The 21,467-nt window shown below is 41.1% G+C and overlaps 4 protein-coding genes across 6 annotated transcripts in view; 3 read left to right on the forward strand and 1 right to left on the reverse strand.

Annotated features, from left to right (window-relative positions):
* Positions 1-1,839: 1,839 nt before the first annotated feature.
* LOC104958898 (small G protein signaling modulator 1-like) lies at positions 1,840-5,046 on the forward strand. The gene is made up of 5 exons (XM_010786730.1): positions 1,840-1,959; positions 2,052-2,161; positions 2,254-2,350; positions 2,460-2,627; positions 2,835-5,046. The coding sequence occupies exons 1-5, from the start codon at positions 1,917-1,919 to the stop codon at positions 2,921-2,923; spliced, it is 507 nt and encodes a 168-aa protein (XP_010785032.1). The 5' UTR covers positions 1,840-1,916; the 3' UTR covers positions 2,924-5,046.
* Positions 5,047-5,532: 486 nt separating this feature from the next.
* srsf9 (serine and arginine rich splicing factor 9) lies at positions 5,533-9,671 on the reverse strand. Of its 3 annotated transcripts, none has more exons than XM_010786731.1 (5): positions 9,562-9,671; positions 8,183-8,359; positions 7,810-8,021; positions 6,508-6,680; positions 5,533-6,419 (listed from the first exon to the last, which is right to left on the reverse strand). In XM_010786731.1, exons 2-5 carry the CDS (start codon positions 8,338-8,340, stop codon positions 6,153-6,155), a joined length of 810 nt encoding a protein of 269 aa, XP_010785033.1. In that variant the 5' UTR covers positions 8,341-8,359; positions 9,562-9,671; the 3' UTR covers positions 5,533-6,152. The 3 variants fall into 3 exon arrangements, with proteins under 3 accessions (XP_010785033.1, XP_010785035.1, XP_010785034.1); XM_010786733.1 differs by having other exon boundaries at positions 8,183-8,362; positions 9,562-9,670; XM_010786732.1 differs by having other exon boundaries at positions 8,183-8,382; positions 9,562-9,670.
* Positions 9,672-12,209: 2,538 nt separating this feature from the next.
* The window catches only part of LOC104958910 (proline dehydrogenase 1, mitochondrial-like), a 92,952-nt gene continuing 83,694 nt past the window's right edge, over positions 12,210-21,467 (forward strand). The window contains exons 1-3 of the mRNA XM_010786742.1: positions 12,210-12,613; positions 12,788-12,996; positions 14,770-14,804. Of these exons, the coding sequence (XP_010785044.1) occupies positions 12,284-12,613; positions 12,788-12,996; positions 14,770-14,804 (574 nt within the window). The 5' untranslated portion in view covers positions 12,210-12,283. The remainder of the gene's footprint in view (positions 12,614-12,787; positions 12,997-14,769; positions 14,805-21,467) is intronic.
* LOC104958909 (ARF GTPase-activating protein GIT2-like) lies at positions 19,668-21,229 on the forward strand. Its single transcript, XM_010786741.1, has 3 exons — positions 19,668-19,877; positions 20,035-20,124; positions 20,763-21,229. The coding sequence occupies exons 1-3, from the start codon at positions 19,776-19,778 to the stop codon at positions 20,847-20,849; spliced, it is 279 nt and encodes a 92-aa protein (XP_010785043.1). The 5' UTR covers positions 19,668-19,775; the 3' UTR covers positions 20,850-21,229.

The raw sequence follows: 21,467 nt of genomic DNA on the forward strand, positions 1-21,467 counted from the left end.
CCTTGGGCGCTCCCCCGCCTCGCCAGTCGTTCTACCAGGAAACCTAAATCAGGTCACAGATTTCCTCTCACGGCACAAACCTCCACCAGGGGAGTGGAGGCTTCACCCAGAAGTGGTGGAGACAATCTGGAGCCTTTTCGGCAGGGCCGAGGTGGACCTCTTTGCCTCGGAAGAGTCAAGGCACTGCCCCCTCTGGTTCTCCTGGGCAGAGGTGACCAGCCCGATGGGTCAGGACGCTCTGGCGCACGACTGGCCAGACAGTCTCCTGTATTCCTTCCCGCCACTGCCTCTGATACTACAGACGCTTTAGAGGGTCCTTACTCAGGGGCACAGGCTCCTTCCGGTTGCCCCCCTGCTGGCCGGGGAGAGTTTGGTTCCCACTGCTGTGCAGTCTCTGCTGCAGACCACCATGGCGTCTCCCCGACAGGAAGGACCTTCTGTCACAGCTCAGGGGTCAGATCTGGCATCCCGACCCTCACCGCCTTCAGCTCTGGGCTTGGCCTCTGCGGGGCCCAACCCGCTGTTGAGCGTTTTCACGGCATCTGTCAGGGAAACTATCCTGAATACCAGAGCACCATCCACTCGGGCGCAGTATGAGTGCAAATGGAAGCTCTTCTCCCACTGGTGTTTGAGTAAGGCTGAGAATCCGGGGCATTGCTCTGTGGCCACCATTTTAGAGTTCCTGCAGTCCCTTCTGGATAGTGGACGTTCTCACTCCACTTTGAAGGTGTATATGTCTGCTATGTTTGCTATCTCTGCCCGACATGTTGGAGTCGAAGGCGCCGCGGTGGGGCTCCACAGGTTGGTGTCCCTCTTTCTGAGAGGGGCTCTACGGCGGCGTCCCCCTAGCACCCCGAGGGCTCCGGCTTGGGACCTGCCCCTAGTGCTGGATGCCCTATCATCTCCTCCCTTCGAGCCCCTGGCCCAGGTGGGGCTTCAGTGGCTGTCCTTGAAGGCAGCATTTCTGCTTGTCATAACCTCAGGGAAGCGAGTTGGAGAGCTACATGCCCTCTCCGTGAGCGATACATGCCTGAGGTGGAACTCCGATGGCTCGGGTGTTGCCCTCGGGCCGAATGTGGCATTCCTGCCCAAGTGTAGCCCACTCCAATCGGCCTATCCAGCTGGCACGCTTTAACATTCCACAGAAGAGCGGCACGCCTGAGTTGCTGAGTGCCCTAAGGGCATATATATTGATGATACGGCCTGTATACGGCGGTCAGAGCAGCTCTTTGTTTGCCATGGCGGCACTAGGAAGGGTTGTGCTCTCTCTAAACAGCGGCTGTCCCGATGCCATCTCACATGCCTATGGGGCCAGTGGCCGCCCCCTGCCATCAGGGCTGAGATGCCACTCTACGAGGAGCATCTCAACATCCTGGGCTGCCCTGAGAGGGGTGCCCCTGGAGACCATCAGCGTCGTGGGAGTCTTCTGGCACATTCTCCAGGTTCTACCGGGTCAATGTCGCCACTCCCCACGCTTTGGGCGTGGTCCTGTTGCCGAGCTCCGCTGCTTCCGGCTAGGTAAGTAAGTGCTTGGATTCTTCATGACATTGTTGATATAAGTCATCCAGTGCTAAAGCACTGCCTCTGTCAGTAGGGACGAAATAGAACAATATTTAAGTTTGTAACTACGGTTCTATGAGTCCCGGATGACCACCAGAATATCCTGTCACTCAGAATTATTGTGTGCTCGCGAGAAGATTCTGGAAACAGATCCTCTGACGACACCGGCATATATAGCCGGTGTCACGTGAGTCACAGGTGACTTTGTTGTTATTGGTACTCGAGCTGCGCATGCGTGCGATGGACATATCCAGTGCTAAAGCATCCGGGACTCATAGAACCGTAGTTACAGACGTAACTATCGTTGTCTTTGCAGTTATGTGTGGCAGCATCTCGATACAGGTTACGTCCAGGGCATGTGTGATCTGCTAGCTCCCCTACTGGTTATTCTGGACGATGGTCAGTGAAAAATAACTAAAAACTCTCAGTATACACTTTTTTTTAATGCAATTAAATGGCTAAATTTGCTTTTTTATGTGTGTGCTTTCCAGAGGTCATGGCATTCAGCTGCTTCACTGAAATGATGAAGAGGATGAACCAGAACTTTCCTCATGGAGGTGCCATGGACTCTCACTTCGCCAATATGCGTTCTCTTATCCAGGTATGTGGATAAATGCGCACCAGCGGATGTGAATGAATGCATATACACAAAAGCTATAGTGTAATAATGACATCTTATTTTTACACAAATAGATCCTGGACTCTGAGCTGTTTGAACTGATGCAGCAGAATGGAGACTACACACACTTTTACTTCTGTTATCGATGGTTTCTACTCGACTTTAAAAGAGGTGAAGGCAAACACACGCATCATGACATTTGCTAGAATTGACAATTTAAGATGATTTTATATAATGTTATACTGTATGTAATCTGATCCTGGTTGTCTTTTTTGCACAGAAATGGTGTATGATGATGTTTACTCTGTGTGGGAAACAATCTGGGCAGCCAAGTACATCTCCTCCGAGCACTTTGTCCTCTTCATCGCTCTGGCACTTGTGGAAATGTATAGAGACATCATCCTAGAAAATAACATGGACTTCACAGACATCATCAAGTTCTTTAATGGTAAGAGAAGAGAAATACAATTCTACAATATGATGGAAACAAGTGTTGACAATTACCAGAGCATATTCATAATTAAAACTAGATTGATCAGCTATGATATTGTAGGGTACTTTCAAAAGCAGCTCTCTCAGTCTTAAGGGGAAAATAAACAGTTAAATATTAGCAATATTATTGTAAATAATTATGGTTTTCCAATTGTTTTCTCAGAAATGGCAGAGCGACACAACGTCCCGCAGGTCTTGATGATGGCGCGAGACTTGGTCAACAAAGTACAGACGCTCATAGAAAACAAGTGACACAACTGTTCTGCTGCCACGTTTCTTTGTGCTGAATTGTTTCAAGACACTGACACCACATAATAGTAATTTATTCAAAGGGAAAGACATGTTTATGAAATACAGTGATTGGTAAATCCAGTATTCTAAGATAGTTGTACAACAACTTAATCCCAGCTGCTCCTCTCTACATGTATATTCAGGGGAGATGGAATTATTGCCAGTACATTTATTTTTTATGTGATATTGTTCACCTAGTGAATGTACCATTGTTGGAACTGCTTCAGGATGTTATTTATTTTGCCTTAAATTAAGCTATTTTTTCAGGGATCCAGCAACCAAATTATTCTCTGTATTGTTATTTTTGTTCAGTTACACGCACATCTTGTGATGCACTTGAATATATTTTAAATATCATCTTTTTTGCTTAAATTGTAGCTACCATGACTAACCTTCTTGAATATATTTTCAGTAATGATGTCCACCATTACTGGATGATTTGGTTTTGTGAGCGTTAAATGTACATTAGAGGAGTTTGTGTCTAAGTAGCATGTGTGGTTTGCTTCTCAACAGCCATTTTAGGACAAATTACCGGCTTCTCTGAGGCGTGATGGTCCTCTTCCTGTTTTTGCCTCTAATGCACACAAGCTTGGAGGAAATCCAGACCCAACCTGTGATCTCTGTGCACTCGGGCATGATTGCACATAGTTTGCATATAAATACCATCTTTCCTCTTGTACCAAGTTCCTAAACATTGAGCTCCTTCTATCTCTGACCTTGGCTATGCATTGTTTCTTTGCAGACTGGTTCTTGCTACTGGTTCAATGCAGACACATTTTTCTCTCCTTAGATAACACTATGCTGCTCAGGCGGAAGATATATGCTGTTGTTTTTTCACAACATCAAGATAGTACAGTGCCAACAGATTATATTTCCTTGCAGCATTGCGGTAGCTGGTGTGGTTGATTTTGAGCTGGTGGTAAACTGAAAGTGGTGTGCAGTGAAGGCAGCATGCTTCCTTTGCACTCTCTTATTCGCTTTTACCCTACAATCAATGTTATGGTTTTCTGCCAATGTATTGCCCTGCCATCTTGGTTGCCTTGTCTCTAACACACTCTAGTCTTACAATACCTGTAGCTATTTCCTGGAGTAAATGTGCATTTCTCTTTATTACCTCAAGATCCCTGTGTTCATAGCAGTTGAAAATGAACTCTGCTCCTCATGAGATTTCAGATCACATACATGGTTTCAGTTTGTCCCTTTTTCTTGCCTACATTTTGTTTCTTAATTTTGTTCAGCGCCCTCCACCTTGATAGGCTACATCCGTAGTTTGATCAGTTGAAAGAGCAGTGAACTTGTGCTCAGTCCATTGAAGTGCATTTTATCATTTTTGACAGCAATGGTCAGCAGATTTACTTTAGATACTCCTGATAATTTGATATTTTTGAAGCTGTCTTCGTCATTTAGGGTTGTTTAGTGCTTGCTGGTCAGTGGTATGTAGCCATACAGATAAACTTGGTTTTATGTGCGTATGTTCACACCACTGAATTGTCTGATGCTAATCAAATATTGTGAATGGGAATTGTATTTGTTCAGCTGAAATCAACATATATTTAAAGAAACAATGTTCAGGAAGACTTTATATCAATAGTTTTAATTGGCCTAACGGGGTCTGTGATAATCAGTTTAGCAGATATTCCAGAGGGATGTCCCAAATCTTCAACACAAATACAAAATTCTCTATGTGACCTATAGTTTCATTGCTGCCACTTACAATTGCAAAATAGCCATAACACACCCTTGTTTGGTTCACAGCAGCTTTCCCACAAGTGTTTGGATTCCACTGCTAATGTCTCCACATGATCTTCTAAAACATGCCTGAGTATTGCTGTTTGTGTATTGCTGTGTTTGTTGTCAGAAGATTTACTGTAAGCAATGTGTTTGAAAGAAACTAAGCTCGTACATATTTATATAAATGCAATACGATGTCTGTATATGGTCTTTATCTGATTATAAGGAACAGGAACAGAAAGATACAAATATGCCATTGGAAATAAATATATTTTTTATTTTTTTCTCTGTCCTCTCAAAATTGTCATCTGGTAAAATTCATTTATTGCGTATTAAAAAAATATTATATTTTGCATCCCATGTGCCTGGTTTTTATCTTCGCACTTTACACTTTTATACTCAAGTTTAGCAACGGTATTTTTTATTTGTTTCACTTCAATCCAAGCAACACAAGTATTGAGACGCTGATTTCATTTCTGCAGGGATTTTTGATGAAAGAGCTGGACTACAACAGCCTTGATTTTATGCATTTCAGAAAGTACTATATCTTTACTGACCATTGGTGTTGTATATTTGACAGCTTTCTGTTCAAGTTTTTTACAGCTTGCCATTATCAAAATTACAATAAAATATTTGCTTTGCTTTAAATACAGGTTGCAAATAATACAATTACTTATAGCTGCTAAGGGAGCCTTTAATTTAGCATGCCAGCTCAATGGGACATTTGAATAAAATAAAGCCATGGTTAAGGTTAACATCTGCCTCAACCTTTTGAAAATGAGTTAGATTAATAGTAGTTAGGATCTATTAAAAACAAGATTTAGGAAAAAAAGACCATAAAAAGTTTGCATTTTTATTGTAAAGAAAAAACAACATTAGAGATGCATACAAATTATAATCCAACAACAGGCCACCTCGATCACACATAAAAAAAGAAATCTGACAGGTGAGACTCACAGTCAACATGTGGCACTAGTCTAAAAGGCTCACAGGATACATGTTTTGAATCAGAGTAGGATATTGATTAGCTTCACAGATTCTCAGATTGGCAAGTGTATGATTAAATCTACTGGATGAAACACACAATAAGAAAAATCGTGTGAAGAATTTAAGCAATATGACTTTTAGCCTAAAAGCTATCTTCCCCGTCAAGGTTTGACACCACACCCCAGGATTTCTTTATAAAAGAAATCTGCAATACATTATATGATAATCAAATATAATTACCTCGCTAAAAAAGAAAAAACAACAATCCCGATTCCAGATACCACAAATGGGTGTTTAAAAAACAAAGACAAATTATCTTTAAGGCATTGGGGAGGAGCAGGGTGATCGTGAACATGGAATGTAAATAGTAATAACAATGACTTTTCTTACAAGGAGGCCTGGGGTTTCAAAAAAATTAAGAAGTAGAATTACAAAACATTTCCCCCAATTCCTCTATAAATGGAGTGCCTTTTTACCGGTAATGACGTGGTGGTGGTGGGCTATGGTGCTGTGGAGCGTGCCTCCTGGGGGGTGGACTATGGCGCGGACTATGGCGCGGACTATGGCGCGGACTATGGCGCGACATAGCATGGCGTGGAGGTGACTGGTAGCGAGCAGGAGGAGACCCCCTGTTATGGTAGGGAGGTGTATAGCGACTTCTGGATCTGGAGCGGGAACGTGAGCGGTTAAAGCTGGGAGTGCCCCGTTCCTCGTAGACACGGACGTAAGCAGTCTCACCCTACAAAAGGAGGAATATTGGATATTGTTCGTTTTAACCTCTTATGATTAAAAAGGGACATTTGAATCTCAACAGCACAGGCACTCACCTGATGTGAGCGGAACTCGGTCCGATCCAGTCTGCGCAATGCGTACTCCATGTCCTCTCTACGGAGGAACTCTACCACCCCGTCTCCATCACGCTGCACATCTGCAAAACAAACATCCCCTGCCTCGCGCATATGATCCTTCAGATCCTGCCAGCTCCCAGTTGGTGGTAATCCTGAAATGGTAAAAGACTACATTTGTTAGGGACAGAAATGACTTTCTTCTTTTAAAGTTAAAATACCTGGCAACCTTAGTAATAGGTTTAAAAGCATGTTTTATGAAGTTTGAGCTTATGATAAATAACAAATCTTATATAATCAAATCCAATGTTCTTTCAGAAATCTGCTTTAGTATCGCCTGCATAGCCATGCAACTGAATAAACTGGGAGGAGTTGGAGTTAGATAAGCAGTCCTAATCTACAGCTGATATTAGCATGCTTGTTTAAACGGTAGCATACAACAGTTATTGCTGTAATGACAAAAATACACCTACCATTCGCTATAGTTGGTGTTTGGGTTTATGCAGCCAACATGACCGGTTTCCGTTAATGTTTTGTTTTTCATGACTTAAAAAGCTGACTTGACCTCATCCATTTAGTCCCCTTGTCCTTCAGTCCGCCAAGAAAGAGAGTAACACTTCTGCCTAAAACTTGTATGTCCTTAACTAGGTCTCTTGTCCTCCAGTCCGTGAGAGAGAAGATCTACCTTAGGCTCATGATGTCCACTACTAGTCCCCTTGACCTTCATCCGCCATGAGAGAAACATATCTGCCTATGACTGATGACGTCCTTTACTAGTTCCCTTGTCCTTGAATCCGGCATGAGAGAGAGAAACATACTTGCCTATGACTCAAGATTTCCTCTACTAGTCTCTTTGTCCTCCACTTCACCAAGAAAGAGAGAAACATATCTGCCTAGGATGGATGATGATCTTTTTAGTCCCTTTGTCCTCCAGTCCGCCATTGGAGAGAGAAAAAGTTATCTGCCTACGGCTTGTGATGTCAAATACTAGTTCTCTTGTCCTCCAGTCCATCATGAGAGAGAGTGTGAAACAAATCTTCCTACGGCTCATGATTTCCTCTACTAGTCTCTTTGTCCTCCACTCCGCCAAGAAAGAGAGAAATGTACTGTCTACAACTTGCGACGACCTTTACTAGTTCCCTTGTCCTCCAGTCCGCCATGAGAGAAAGGGTGAAAGTATCTTCCTACGACTCTTACCACCAACACACTCCCATTCACCATGAGCTCCAGAAGACAGCGAAAGAGAGAATTATGATCTGGCTATGACTCATGACGTCCACCTACCAGTAACCATGACCCGGAATTCAGATCTTCGAGTTGGGGGTCCAAATCTTCCTTTAGGTCCTCCAGGTCCACCTCCACCACCTCTTTCTCCTCCTCCACCACCACCACCCATAGGACCAAATTTAGCACCAGCGGACCGAGGGTACTCCACTCTCAGCTTGGAGTCTCCATATCCATATCCATTCCTTCCATAGACAGCATCATCTGCATCCCTAAGAGAAGAGAGCAAAGAACTCCTTACCAAAGTACGCTTGTTTGCTTGCGGACAAAGGTCTGGAAATGCCGTCCCCATCCAGTCCCTGCTGCCAGTCACTGGAGACGGGGGACAAGGGGAATGTGATTTGATGTGCCAAACACCATCCCTAAAACTCACCGTGGGTCTTCAAATCGGACGAATGCAAACGGGATAGTGCCTCTATTGTTCTTCAATTCAATGTCCCGGATTTTTCCATATTTGTAGAAGAGATCCTCAATGTCTCTCTCCTGGACATCCACGGGAAGATTCCCCACATAGATCCGTCCATCTGACATGGTGGTTGAGTGATTGGCACTGCTGACAGAGAATGGGGGCACCTGCAGACTTTTAGATCACTTCTTGCTTTCACAAATAGCTGTTGAAGTAGTCCTTATTCTACTTCCTAGTTCCAATCCGAGACTTAGTCCATCCGCCTGCAAGTCCTCAATTTAATTCAAAGTAAAGAATATTTAAAAGCAGAGATCTAGCCATGAGTAGTAAATGATGAGTTCAAAACAAAATGGCACAGGCCCTCGGATCCAAACCTGAAATCTTTTTAAAAAAAACATAGTAATAAATGTGAATCTGAGTCATACATGTAAATATACATTTTGAATGTTTAACAATTGCGTGCAAACATATGTTATGACTTTATGGCCCTAAAACCTACTCATTGGTTGTAATGTATTCAGACCTGGTGATTGTAAAGGCTATTCAAAATGATTTACGATGTTCCATTATTCATTAACCCTGGCTGCCTCTGCACCTGAGTGGTCTGGTTTAACCAGTAATATGTCACTCTGCACCTGAGTGGTCTGGTTTAACCAGTAATATGTCACCTGCAAGTATTTAGTGGAACATCTACCAGCACTCCCTTTTATTTTTCTAAATACTCGTATAATCGTGGTGAACGCTCTGTTGTTGTTGTTTAACTAACACGAATCTAACATTAAACGTTAAATACAAGTAAGACTTCAACTTCATTACGTTTTCGACACATTGAAACTCAGCCCCTGGTTAACTGACACATTGATGGGTTAATACATTAATTTAGTAATAACGTTAGATAATATCCTGAAATGTCCTGGTTAACAACATCACATTCAGCAGTGATAAGTCATCAGAGAAAGGTGTTTTCCCAGAAGTAACCTTAGCCTCAACACGGCTAGCCTGCCTAGCTAACCTCAGCTAGCGTCAGTTATATACATGAACGTTAGCTTGCCTTACGTTTTCTGCAACGTAACGCTGCATCAAATAAATTAGAAAACAAATACACCGGACAGTCCTGCTTGACATGTTTTCATTTAATGTTTAAACTGACTTAAGACGTGTTATGTAGTCCATGTAATTACGATATCGGTCTCTTTGTTGACAGGTCAGCTAGCCGGGGCTAACGAGAGTCTGTTTCCGCAACAAAAAAAACACCAATATTCCTCTCTCACTACGAAACAAATAATAAAGTAGGATACGTTAAACTCAGTTCATAAATAAGAATTAAATATGAAAACAGCAATTACCTTTTACACAAGCAAGGGCACCTTCCTTCGATTATATATTGCTAGCAGTTGGCACGCTGTGCTGCTTCCTTGTTGGTTAGCAACATTAGCAAACGGGTCTGTCTACTTCTAGTTCTCAATACAAGCAGACTGTAGTGAGGGTTATTGATTTGCTGCCTCCTGTCGGTAAGTGAAAGGACCATGTAACTGGCTCTGGTATTTCTATGGTATTCCCCTATAACCCAACTCATAATAATGTTGTAAACAAGTAGACCTAGCAGTGGTGTAAGAAATTGCCTAGTTTGAGCTTTAAATTGAGTAAAAAAGCAATGATTTAATTGCATTAGTGTAGGAATACAGTAATACAATGAAGTCATCCTTCATTCAAAATGTTACAATGGTAAAATAACTTACATTTTGAACATCAACATGTGCTAAACGTACCGAAAGTAAAAGTAGCCTATGCAGTAATGGCCAACTTCACAATAGGTTGTAATTAACGATGCGACACAAAGTTGTGAAACTAATGTAATGGAGATAAAAGTCAAATGTTTCCTTCTAAAGGGTTACGCATTAGAAATATACACGCGATACACGATGTGAAATATACACACGATGACCCATGGTCCTTTCTTGTGTCACCTTTTCTCTCCCAAGACCCAATAGTCATGCCTTTTGTCTTCGTGTTGGCTCAATCCTGGTCCGGGTTGGTTCTCTGTCAACTTCAGGCATCAGGTCTCTGGATGTGTTACAACCTATATACACAGTCTATGGTTATAACCAATTATTACCAAACACCTTCAACAATTAGATGTGCTCTGCTGAGCAAACAAAGGGAAATCGGCTCATTTAGAAACACTTCAGAAAAGCAGCCATGGTGCACACTTGATATTGTTTTTTAAACATTAAATTATAACTACATGCATCTGTTGGAGAACTTTGTATACAACAATGCAAACAACCTCTAGAATGTTTTCATTGTAAATAATTGTGAAGCCATTTAAAAAGGAATCTAGGGTTTGAATATTTCACTCAATGTAAATAACATAAACTTCTACTAGAGCTTGAACAAGCTGATGCAGAACATACTTACTGTATGTACAGTATCCCTCCCAATGGTTATAACAGCTGTTACTGCTGTATGTGGGTCATAGGCCTACCTCTGTATAGGTAATATTTCTAGGTGTTTTGAAGCATGATTTATTTTTTAAGAAATGTTGTGTCTGAAAACACAGCACCACATTGACCAAACTCCTTAAAGTAGTGAAAGACGTGTTCATCACGTGTTTTTTTAAATTTTTTAAATTTTATTTAACCTTTTATTGGAAGTTTACCTTTATTTGATTACATTTACAAAATCAGTATTAAGACAAATTAAGTATTCTGATTATCTTTTTCCTTGTAACAAGGTAGTTAAAAGATAGCTTCAGAAGATGAAACAAGGGGAACAATTGGGTCATTCCTAGCATTCGGTGCCATTTCAGCTAGGGTATTCAAAAATAAAAAACATAATTTTCCATGTTTTTTTTTTATTTAATCTGAATGATGGCTTGTTAAAGCATAAGAAAAATATGTTGGTCAAGCTCAGGATATTATGTTTAACGTTTTTCTTTTTTTTACCATCCCCAACATATAAAATGTCCACCCTGTTAATGTCAAAAATAGTAACAGGGTGGACATTTTATGCCAAACTTGTGTGATGATAATCAAGCACTTGGTGAAAACAGAAATACATATTTGATAGATATATTTAAAAAAAAATCTAAATGTAAAACAAATGATCAGTTCCACTAGCATAACAGGGTGCGGACATGTTATGCTTTACCGCAACAGTTAAGTTCTTTAAAACATTTTAAAAAAACGTTGAAGGAAGAACGCATTCACTCTGCTTCTTGAAGATGATGTTCCCACCGGTTCCCACTCAAAATGTATCCTTCTTCTTCTTGAGTCATACAAATAGTAGAATAGTAAAGGGGCGTTTCCAGAGGGATTCAAAGAGTAACAGGGGGGACATTCAAACAGGGGACACACACTTTATTTTCAATAAAAATGAATGAATAACAACAATTTCAATTTGATGAGGAATATTAGCAAAATGGTTATACAACATTGACAAAAATGTAGAATTTGTTTGTATTTCTTTGATTTCCTTTTGTATATCTGTTACAGAAGTTGAGCAAACATGATTTGGGACACAGCAATTTTGCCTACTTATGCTAAAATCAGAGTAATTATTTAGTTTTGTTTTATGGTAGAGGGTATAAACATTTAAAACCAAGCTTTTAATACAAAATATATGATATAATGTGGTGGGGACCTAAATGGCACCGAATGCTAGTAGGAATGACCCGGTTACATTTTCTTATTCATATGAAAATGTGCTGTATAAAGAAAAAGCCCATAAATAAAGATGTACATCCTTCCTCTTACTGTTTAGTACTCCAAACTACTTGCTATGGAAACATTAAGCTTTAATCTCTCTCTGTTTTCCAAGAAGCTTTGAGGTCAAGCACGAGAATGTGCAAAAGCATCAGTGTGTGTGTGCGTGTGTCTGTGTGTGCGTGTGTGCGTGTGTGTGTGTGTGCGTGTGTCTGAGCGTGCAGAGCCAGGAGGTAGCGTCATGTAACATGTGATGCACCGCCCCTCTGTATCCAGCGCGCGCTCCCAGGGCAACCTCATAGCGACAGCACAGTGAGAGGGTGGTCCTCGTGTTTTGTTGTCTGTAACTCGAAAATAAAAGTAAATGTCTTACACTAAGTTCGCAGCGGCCCTTGTTAGGGCGAACCCGGGCAATGTGAGGAATGTACGCATATCACCGGGAAGATGTCGATCAACAGTGGCATCCACCAAGAGCAAAGAAGAGACACATCAACAGATCGATGGCTGCAGCGTGGTGGAAGCCGAGCCAGTGGAACTCATCAGCCATGTCAAAAAGACACTGTTAAATAAAATTAGCATCGACTTCGACAACACACAGGAAGCCTACAGAAGCAAAGGAAATATTGAACTGCTTCGAAGTCTGCTGGTCTTCAAGCTCTGCACTATTGATGTCCTTGTTGAAAAGAACAAAGAGGTGAGTTGAATTAGTTTCCTCGATTAAGTTTAAGAACATCCAAGTGTTTGTGCTGCTCTTAATGAGGCAAATTGTATGGCACAAGTACTGCATTGAGTAGGATGTCCTATTACCTAATGGAGTCTGCTGTTATAAGACAATAATAATTACTATAATTGTTCTTGTTTTTCTCAGTTGATGGACCTGACTAGGAAGGTGTTTGGTCAGTGGATGTTTGAGAAAATGATGAAGCTGACCTTCTATGGTCAGTTTGTGGCAGGGGAAGACCACAACTCCATCAAACCTTTAATCAGGAAGAACCAGGCTTTTGGTGTTGGGGCAGTTTTGGACTATAGTGTTGAAGAGGACTTGACACAAGAGGAGGCAGAGAAGAAGGAAATGGAGTAAGTAATGCTTTTTCATTCATATTTCTGAATTCACAGAGTAGGAAGTGGTGTACTAATGCTCCAAACCTAGCACGGTTAATCAGCTTCAACCTTAATGTAAGCCATATGTGCAACCAGACCGGTTATGTAACATGCTCAACCCAAAAGGCCTGTTTAGTCAAGTTTATTTGTATAGTCCCGTATCACATGAAGTACAATACAAGTTCCTGACCAAGCCCATGCTCTATTTGAAGTAATACTTTCAAAGAAATTATTGGAAAACAGGAGTAAACAAGAAGGGGCCGTTTCAAAAGAGACACCCCACACCCGGGAAGGCACGTTGAAATAGGAGCTGTACACTAGAAAGAGCAAATGCAGGATTAATATTCAATTCAAGGCTTTATTGTCAGGTACAAATTAGCTACAGTGTAGATATGGCAATGAAAAAGGGACCTCCAACAGTGCAACATGAATATATATAGGACATAAAACAGATAAAATAAAATAGTGCAAGAGAATGTTATACAATATGTAATGTGAAATTGTTGCAAAGAAAAGTAGTGCTGTCCTCGACTCAAGAAATTCTTAGTCTGCTAACACATTTGTTAAATAATCGACCAGTTAATTGTGTGGGCAGATCTGTAAAAGAGTTTAATCGCAAACATCCATGTGAAAGCACTGCTTTGAATGTTTTGTTAACCAGAGATTTAACTAACTAAGGGTAGCTACTAGACATAATGTTACTCTTTGCCTTTACATCAAAGCAACGTGTCTCTGACTGTGGGGGAAATATTATGCAGAGGGCCTCACCAGGTCATTTTGCCTTTGGCCCCCCCTACTAGGTTAAACCAATTTCTAAATGTAATTTAACCTTTCTAAACATATGGCACTGATAATTGCAAGACACTGGTTAAGTGTTGATCTGTTTGTCGTCTGTTTTTTTTCTATCTGCATTTTATGTTGTGTCTCCTAAAACTATCTTGTGACTCTTTTATTTACCCACGTATACAACAGAATTCCTATAAACGTACCTTATCTCTTCAGGTCTTTCGTTACCCTACGTATACTGAGTCATGCATTCTGCAGTATATTCCCCAATAAACAGTTTGTCATCCGATTGCAATCAAAACTTATGTGACCTTATTTAATCTCCAGTAGCACAACAGTGCCAAACTCTATTGGATTGCCAAGACAGACCCCTCTCCTCTGATTGGTCAAGCTGGTTATTCAACTGGGGCATGTAGGCCTACCTCCTTACAACACTGCCAGCCTTTTAGAGTAATGTGCCGGATCCCTTCATGGGGAACACACACGGAAGTGTTATGCAATCTACAGAGGAGGAAATAAGCTACTCTCACAAAGCACAAACATACACTAAATTGGTACAGATGTTTTTTCAATTATCTTTATCGAGACTCTTTTCAATTAACACAGGACGAACATACTGTTAGGGGTATGAGCACGACAACACAATGAACAATGTAGTTCAGTGTGTTCCATGATGCCTCTCATGCTACAACACGTATAGGAAACTCCTGTTAGAGGGCACAGAAGGACTGGCACATTTGACTTTCCTCAACATAGAAATCTTTTTCTGTCGTTATATCCTTTAAGATTGTCTTCCTACATCACATTAGAATATTGAAAAGTTATAAAACTGAAATAAAACATAGGTTAGATGGCCGATAATATCTTGATATAATCATTTGTTTGTAGCAAAATAAAGCACTTTAGGTAGCCTTTTAACTTGCTGTTCTATTCTAATAATTATAATCTTTTCTTTGTTTTCAGTTCATGTGTTTCTGAAGCAGAGAAAGAGAGTCCAGGTGTGTATAGGATTTGAAAAGGGTGTTGTATGTAATGTAGTGTGACTGATATATTTCCAAATGTCTTGCAAACCAGCCATGTGTGCTAGCCTGGGGAGAACTGGTTCTATCTGGATTTAGTGAGGTCAGAAATGTCCCGTCCTACTGCTACAGAGAGGCACTTGGTTCAGGTTACGGGGCTGACGTTGGAAGCTCAAGTATATCATTCACGTGCTCTCTCAGGTCTTATTTAAAAAGGTGCTGCATACTTCAATGGCTTTTCATGAGCTGTAAACTAAATCACATGACTAAACTGTGAGGAACACATCAATGCTGGTGTTACATTTGCTTTTAAATATAGAAAGGCCAATGCTGGGGGTTGTACATTTTATGACATGGATAAGTCCCATATCCATCTCATAACATTTACATTAAAACATTTTCTCTCTTTACATTTTATTCAAAATGATGCAGTGCTTGGAATATGGCTTGGACCTGGAGTTAAACTTACTGATGTCCTAATTAAATGTTAGTTTATTAATGAGAAAGGGTAGTTCGTAAATCTATTTTCTCAGAATCACTGTCTCTATCAGTAATATGGATAAAAGTAGTACAATCATACATTTTTACTAGTGATATATTTATATGGCAGAAATAAATAAAAGTACTCAAAACTAAAGTTCGTAGGATTGTAAAGTGTTCTAAAGAAAGAGAGAAAATACTTTATATTCATTTCAAATGTTAATGTTGTCTTTCCAAACATGTTTTGGCTTAAACTATTATTATTATTAATAAAAATGTTATGAGACATTGTACCCTTTTTTATCATGTCCCTTTAGGGCAGTGGTCGCCAACCAGTCGATCGAGATCGACCGGTCGATCGTGAGTGTGGTGCGGGTAGATCGCGGACCGTTAAAAAAAAAAGTAACAAAAGAAAGAAAAATTAAATTAAAATAATAATTTTTGAAAAATATCATCCACCACCCCGTTAGCAGGTGCCACTTGATTGACATATATTTGAGACACCTCGATAATATAATACATTAACCGTGTTTTACGTGAACCTCATCATGAGTCATGACACAAGAGAGGACGGCAGAACTGCAATTTCCCGTGTTCAGTGAATGCAACAGAGGCAAGTCACCAGACCAATCAGAGAGTTGCATGGAAATACACGTGTGCTTGTGTCATTCAAGCTCGGCTCTGTGTGTGTGTGGCATCCATGCAACTCTCTGATTGGTCTGGTGACTTGCCTCTGTTGCATTCACTNACCCCTGCTCAGAAGCACTATTTAGCCCCAGACACAGCATCACCTTAACGTGTCTCGTGGACAATCCCAGTGGGGAACATGAAGTGCTCTGAGCTTACGTTGGTAGGGAAAGGGTGTAAAACGACTCCGTCCTCATGCCGAGCCCGCTCCGGCTCGGGTGGGGGCACTGCTCGGGAAGAGCCGGACCGCGATCCACAAGTACAATTGGACACGTATCTTCCGCAGCTGCTGCGCCCCGCCGCTCGGGGGCGGGTGTCGCGCACTCAAAAATATATAGCGGTCCTAACCATATAGAATGTAAGATTTGTTCGCAGTGTCACGCTGAGGGGTGAGCGGGTTCCATCGCAGTGATCAGAATGCAGTGTGTTTCGATGTTTCCTGCAGGTGTAGTTTCGCTAATGACTGGACAGAGGACACACAACAACCATTCCTAGCGCGATATCGGGATGTCGACGCTAGCTGGGGATTGATGTCTCGTTGCCGTTGTTGAACAAAAGGCAAACGGGAGTCCTGCTCTCGGTCCGTTTCGCTGAGCGCCGGGCAATTTAAAAAACTATCTTCAAATAAAAGAAGTCACCGACGAGTTAAAGGAGAGTGGACAGAGCATGAGAAGAAAGGGAGAGAAAGTTTCAGCCAGCTTGATCGATGGAGTTGGCTTCTAGTGTGCAGTGACGCGTCCCTAAAACCCTTTTATAATCTATCGAGATTAGATTTATGATTCGAAAATGATAAAAGTAGGGTAGACATGTGGATATTACCGGCTGAACAAAACGTGCGTTTACAAACAGGTTTGTTTCCACAACCTTATTTCCAGCTATTTCCAAAACCCTATGGAGAAATCCCATTGCCTTTTGCGAGGGAACCAGACAGCTTACTTCCTGGTTTTAGACGCTGCACTGCACCTCTCAATATGATGCCAATATAAACAAGGTCTTCTGTCGGCTGGACATCAAAGCCGACCTAGCCGGACAAGTAAGTGAAGAGTAGAAAATATACAAAGGTATTGGCTTTAGGGAAATGTCCCAGCAGTTTAGGAGATGTAGTTCTAATCTATATCTACTACATAAGCCATTACATGTCTAAACTCCTGATAATGACAGGAGGCAGAAAGCGCATTATACATAATAATAATACTACTCATAATAATAGTAGACATTTTTGAACAATGACCACAATATCATTATTTTAATAAACCAAATATGAACAATTGAGGAAAATGAGGAAGAACTGATGATTCAAATGTTGTAGTACAAGTAGTAATGTAGTTAGTGCATAAATTACTATGGCAACAAATGCGTTCATTTTCTTCATTATTAGTCGATTTTTTTAATGCAGACATATGTTGCAGGGACTACTAGAATCATCATACTGGCGTGACTGTAAACATCAAGGGTTTTTTTTTAGAGGACATTTCAGAATATCGCGATATATATCGTATATCGCGATAGTCAGTAAATATCGCGATATCATTTAGAGACCATATCGCCCAGCCCTATGTTCAAATCAAATCAAGTTTTATTTATAAAGCACATTTAAAAGCGATTTTTGGTCGAGCCAAAGTGCTGTACAGTACATGTAATAAAAACACATTACTACAATCACAATAAATCACAACATATAATAAACACAGGGAAAAGTCAGGAGTCGTGCTCCGCTCTGACTAGAAGGCCAGGGAGAAGAAGTGTGTCTTAAGAGTAGATTTAAAAAACCCCTAGGGTCTGGGCCGACCTCACATGGAGGGGCAGAGTGTTCCAGAGCCTGGGGCCAGCTGCTGTGAATGTTGCGAATGCGATGTTACATTTAGTTATTTGATTTCAGCCACAAACATCAGTAATATATGTTCGGGTCATGCCTGTTTCCATGTGTCAGACATTGCCTCTGCCCTATAGAGTTCTACAGTGGATACATTTTGAGTTGCAGAGTATACGTATTTTGATAAAGATGCCATAAAAAGGTCATACGGAAATATTGAAATGTGTTCAGTGCTACAGAGAAAATGTCTGCTATGATTCTGGGTGGGGTAGAATTCCTGTGGTAATAATAAAAAATCACCAGACTTCCTCTCCTATGCTGCTCAGTGAAAAGGCAAACAAGATCTGATTTGATAGTTCTTTGTGGTCTAAAATAGATGGAGGATTCACTACTCATTTACAAATCAACAAATAGTTACCATAGAGGAAATGATGATTCATCGTCTTAAGTCAGAACGATCATGCAGTCGCCACCATCCAAAAACAACCTAAATGTTGCAGTGATTAGAGTTTGAGTGTGGGCGAGTTATCAACTCCTCACTCCCTCCCACACCTCCAGAAGGCCTGCAGCACCATTGGCAGCACACAGCCAATCTCTCTGCTGTAGGTTTATTCTAGTCACATTTCATCGTTCAGTTCCTTATTTCTTAGAACTTCAAAAAGCCCCACTTGGCCTCAGCGTTATTTATACAAGCATGTTTTATTCAGTGTTACTTGCTAAAGTCTGAAAGAATATCCTACTTTGTTAAGAGTTCTGCCCTCGATCCAATACTGAGTGATATATCAAATCAAAAGCAGTATCTGGGTCAAGAAACAATTTCCTGTTACTAACCCTAATCTTAAATACACCGACCCTGCTGTGGACTGTTTTATGACTATTCTTACTTATTTCTTTGCTAACATATTTCTACAAAATCTATCTGTTTTTGGGGAGAGACATTTTTGAGATTTGGCAATCATATTTTAATCTGTCTTGATTGTTTAAAGTCTTTTTTTTCTTCACTCAGTTCTAAGTAAATAAGTGTAAATGGGGTAATACCCTCTCAACCAAATACATGTTGATTACTCTGACCTTGACATGTTCAAATAATATCTTATCTAACTCACCTTATGAATGAATGTATGTCTGCCTGTCCTCAGTTGTCACCACTAACACCTGATCATGTTGCCAAGTGTATCATCTTGGGGGCATGCTTAGAAAATAGTATATAAAGAAAGACGTCAAGGTTTGTCACTCACTGACCCATGTTGGTAGATGGCAGCATTCAGTCTGGTTTTCTTATATGCATCACAGCTCTCCAGAGCCCAGCTTCTTTCTGCCTTCACTTGGCTGAGAGACAGTGTTAACACGACGTACCTCCTCCCACTGCTGCTTTATTTACTTCATAACAATACTGCTTCTATTTGACAAAAGTGACTTTCCATTTCGGTCCCTTATCTTTATTACCAAAACATAATTGCTGAAACAGTGGAACTGCAAGATATCTCCTTACTTGTAAACTAATAAGCTTCTAAAATCCCTTATTTAATGTTTTGTATGTTGTTCATTTGTTGACTTGCATAACACTAAGGAGAAAGTCATGTTTCCCATTGCTCTTTCGACGCCTCCTAATGTAAATAAGGGTGTCAGTTTCTCATATAAACACACAGTGTCAGCATTTCACTTCTCAAGAAACAAACCTTTTAACGTGAGAAAACCAAAACAGAGGTGACGGTGAACTGGGCGTGGATAAAGTGTTAAAGTGTTTCTCTCCCTGAGGCTACTGTGTGTTTTACTCTATTATTAATGTGTGGCCAAGCTTTTGTAAGGAGATCATCCCCCAGCTAGAGCTGACTTGAAGGATGTTTTGTTCCCTGCAGCTGAACTCCCTGCAGACTGAAAACACAACACTGCGATGGCAACCCCCCAGCGGACAACAACAACACCTACAGGGGCCCTTAGGTCGACACCCGCCCCGCGGCGGCCGCGCCATGTCCATGTATGAGACCGGCTCTTCCCCGAGGCAGTGCCCCCACCGAGTGGAGGCGGCTCGGCATGAGGACGGAGTCGTTTTACAACCCTTCCCTACCAACGTAAGCTCAGAAGCACTCATGTTCCCACTGGATTGTCACCACGAGACAATAATCATGATGCCTGGCTTGGGGCTGGTGATGGTTTTTCATTCAATCATTCATTCATTCATTGCATCTCATTTTAGAGTATGCTCAACTTGGTTTGACCCCTTTCTAGATTGGGAGGGGTCCTTTGGGGACGGCTGCTTCCTCCCTCCCTACCTTCCCCTCTTCCCTGTCCTGGTCGTGGGACGAGCGATCTCGAAGGGTTAAGTACTGAAGTTCCCCTCGGCTCAGAGGCAGCCCCGGGGGACGGTGCACGCTGTCCCCCTGCTTGACCCCACAGCCTTCTCTCTCCTCTTGACCTGTGTCTTTGAACTGCTTTTGATCAGTATGGCCTGCCTGCATGCATGCACCACAGTGCCTCTGCTTCAGTTCAGTTATCTGAACAACTTTGCTTCCACAGAGAACCTTAACCAGAGCTCATTTGGCTAATGTAAACATCACAGGTGATAACGAGATGTTGGACCAGAGGAAGCTGTTTGGATGGTCAGACAGCAGAGTCCTATATCAATGAGTCAAATAAAATGCCTCATCACAATGTGCTTATGAGTCATTGACACTGGTAAGAGCACCCACAGTTTACATCAGGATTTCTTCGCCTCTACTAATCGCATCCACTGCAGAATGAGCTGTATGACACTGCAATGACCTGGTTTACATTTCCTGTCAGTTTCTCTTCATCAGCTTTGAAACCAAATCTCTGATGGTGTGAACTGTCAGAAGTGCATGATTCCAATTTCTATGTGCCTACACTTGCCCTGGCAATATGTTTTTTTGTTATGCAAGTGTTTACTGTATTTGATTGATGTTAATTTATGTTTACATTTACTGACGTCTCTATAGGGCTGCAGTCTGGAAGGACAGAGTATGATGCTGGAGAACGATTACGACACTACGCCCAACCACTCTGAAATGGAGGAGGCTGGGTGAGAACATTTGTTTTAACTTTATACACAACTGTCCAAATGTTTTCTCTGTGATGGTTTGAACCAATTTATACATTTTCAACACAATAGAAATCCAGGTTCTGGGAATGGTGACATCATCGTAGCAGTGCTATTCAAAATTAAAGGTCACACAAAGAAAGAGGAGGAAGCTAGACTAATATTAGGTTTGACAGATGTTTGAAAAGAGGCCTCGATTTGAACAGTCATCTCTCTTGCCTACTGGTTGAGTAGCTATATGGATGAAGCTTGTTCTTGAATACCGACTGTAGCACATTAAAAGTTAATTTTATGTTGACTACTATTAAAGAGTTTTTGTGCAGTTTTGGTTTTTCACAAGAGTTTGGTTCATTCAGCACCTTATAAACCCCACATTGTGATGGCTTGTCAAGATACATTATATAAACTTTGTCTGTGTGTCAGCTGTGATAATCCAATCCAACTTTATTTATATAGCACTTTAAAACCTTCAGACCAAAGTGCTGTACAGAGAGATAAGCTCACAAAACATAAAATAAATACATTTAAAATAAAAGATACAAACACAAAACAAACCAGAATAAACGTAATAATAAAAAAACAAAAAAAAAACAGCCTTATAGTA

Source organism: Notothenia coriiceps, unplaced genomic scaffold, assembly GCF_000735185.1.
Source record: "Notothenia coriiceps isolate Sejong01 unplaced genomic scaffold, NC01 NC01_scaffold00029541, whole genome shotgun sequence".
NCBI classification, from domain to species: Eukaryota; Metazoa; Chordata; class Actinopteri; order Perciformes; family Nototheniidae; genus Notothenia; species Notothenia coriiceps.

Coding starts and splice junctions, on each gene's coding strand:
- LOC104958898 (XM_010786730.1), top strand. CDS start 1,917: ATGTGTGATCTGCTAGCTCCCCTACTGGTTATTCTGGACGATG. Junction 2,351..2,459: donor TCTACTCGACTTTAAAAGAG/GTGAAGGCAAAC, acceptor TTTTTTGCACAG/AAATGGTGTATGATGATGTT. Junction 2,628..2,834: donor CATCATCAAGTTCTTTAATG/GTAAGAGAAGAG, acceptor TTGTTTTCTCAG/AAATGGCAGAGCGACACAAC.
- srsf9 (XM_010786731.1), bottom strand. CDS start 8,340: ATGTCAGATGGACGGATCTATGTGGGGAATCTTCCCGTGGATGTCCAG. Junction 8,022..8,182: donor GTCCGATTTGAAGACCCACG/GTGAGTTTTAGG, acceptor CTCTTCTCTTAG/GGATGCAGATGATGCTGTCT. Junction 6,681..7,809: donor ATTCCGGGTCATGGTTACTG/GTAGGTGGACGT, acceptor TTACCATTTCAG/GATTACCACCAACTGGGAGC.
- LOC104958909 (XM_010786741.1), top strand. CDS start 19,776: ATGTCCATGTATGAGACCGGCTCTTCCCCGAGGCAGTGCCCCCACCGA. Junction 19,878..20,034: donor TACAACCCTTCCCTACCAAC/GTAAGCTCAGAA, acceptor ACCCCTTTCTAG/ATTGGGAGGGGTCCTTTGGG. Junction 20,125..20,762: donor GGGACGAGCGATCTCGAAGG/GTTAAGTACTGA, acceptor ACGTCTCTATAG/GGCTGCAGTCTGGAAGGACA.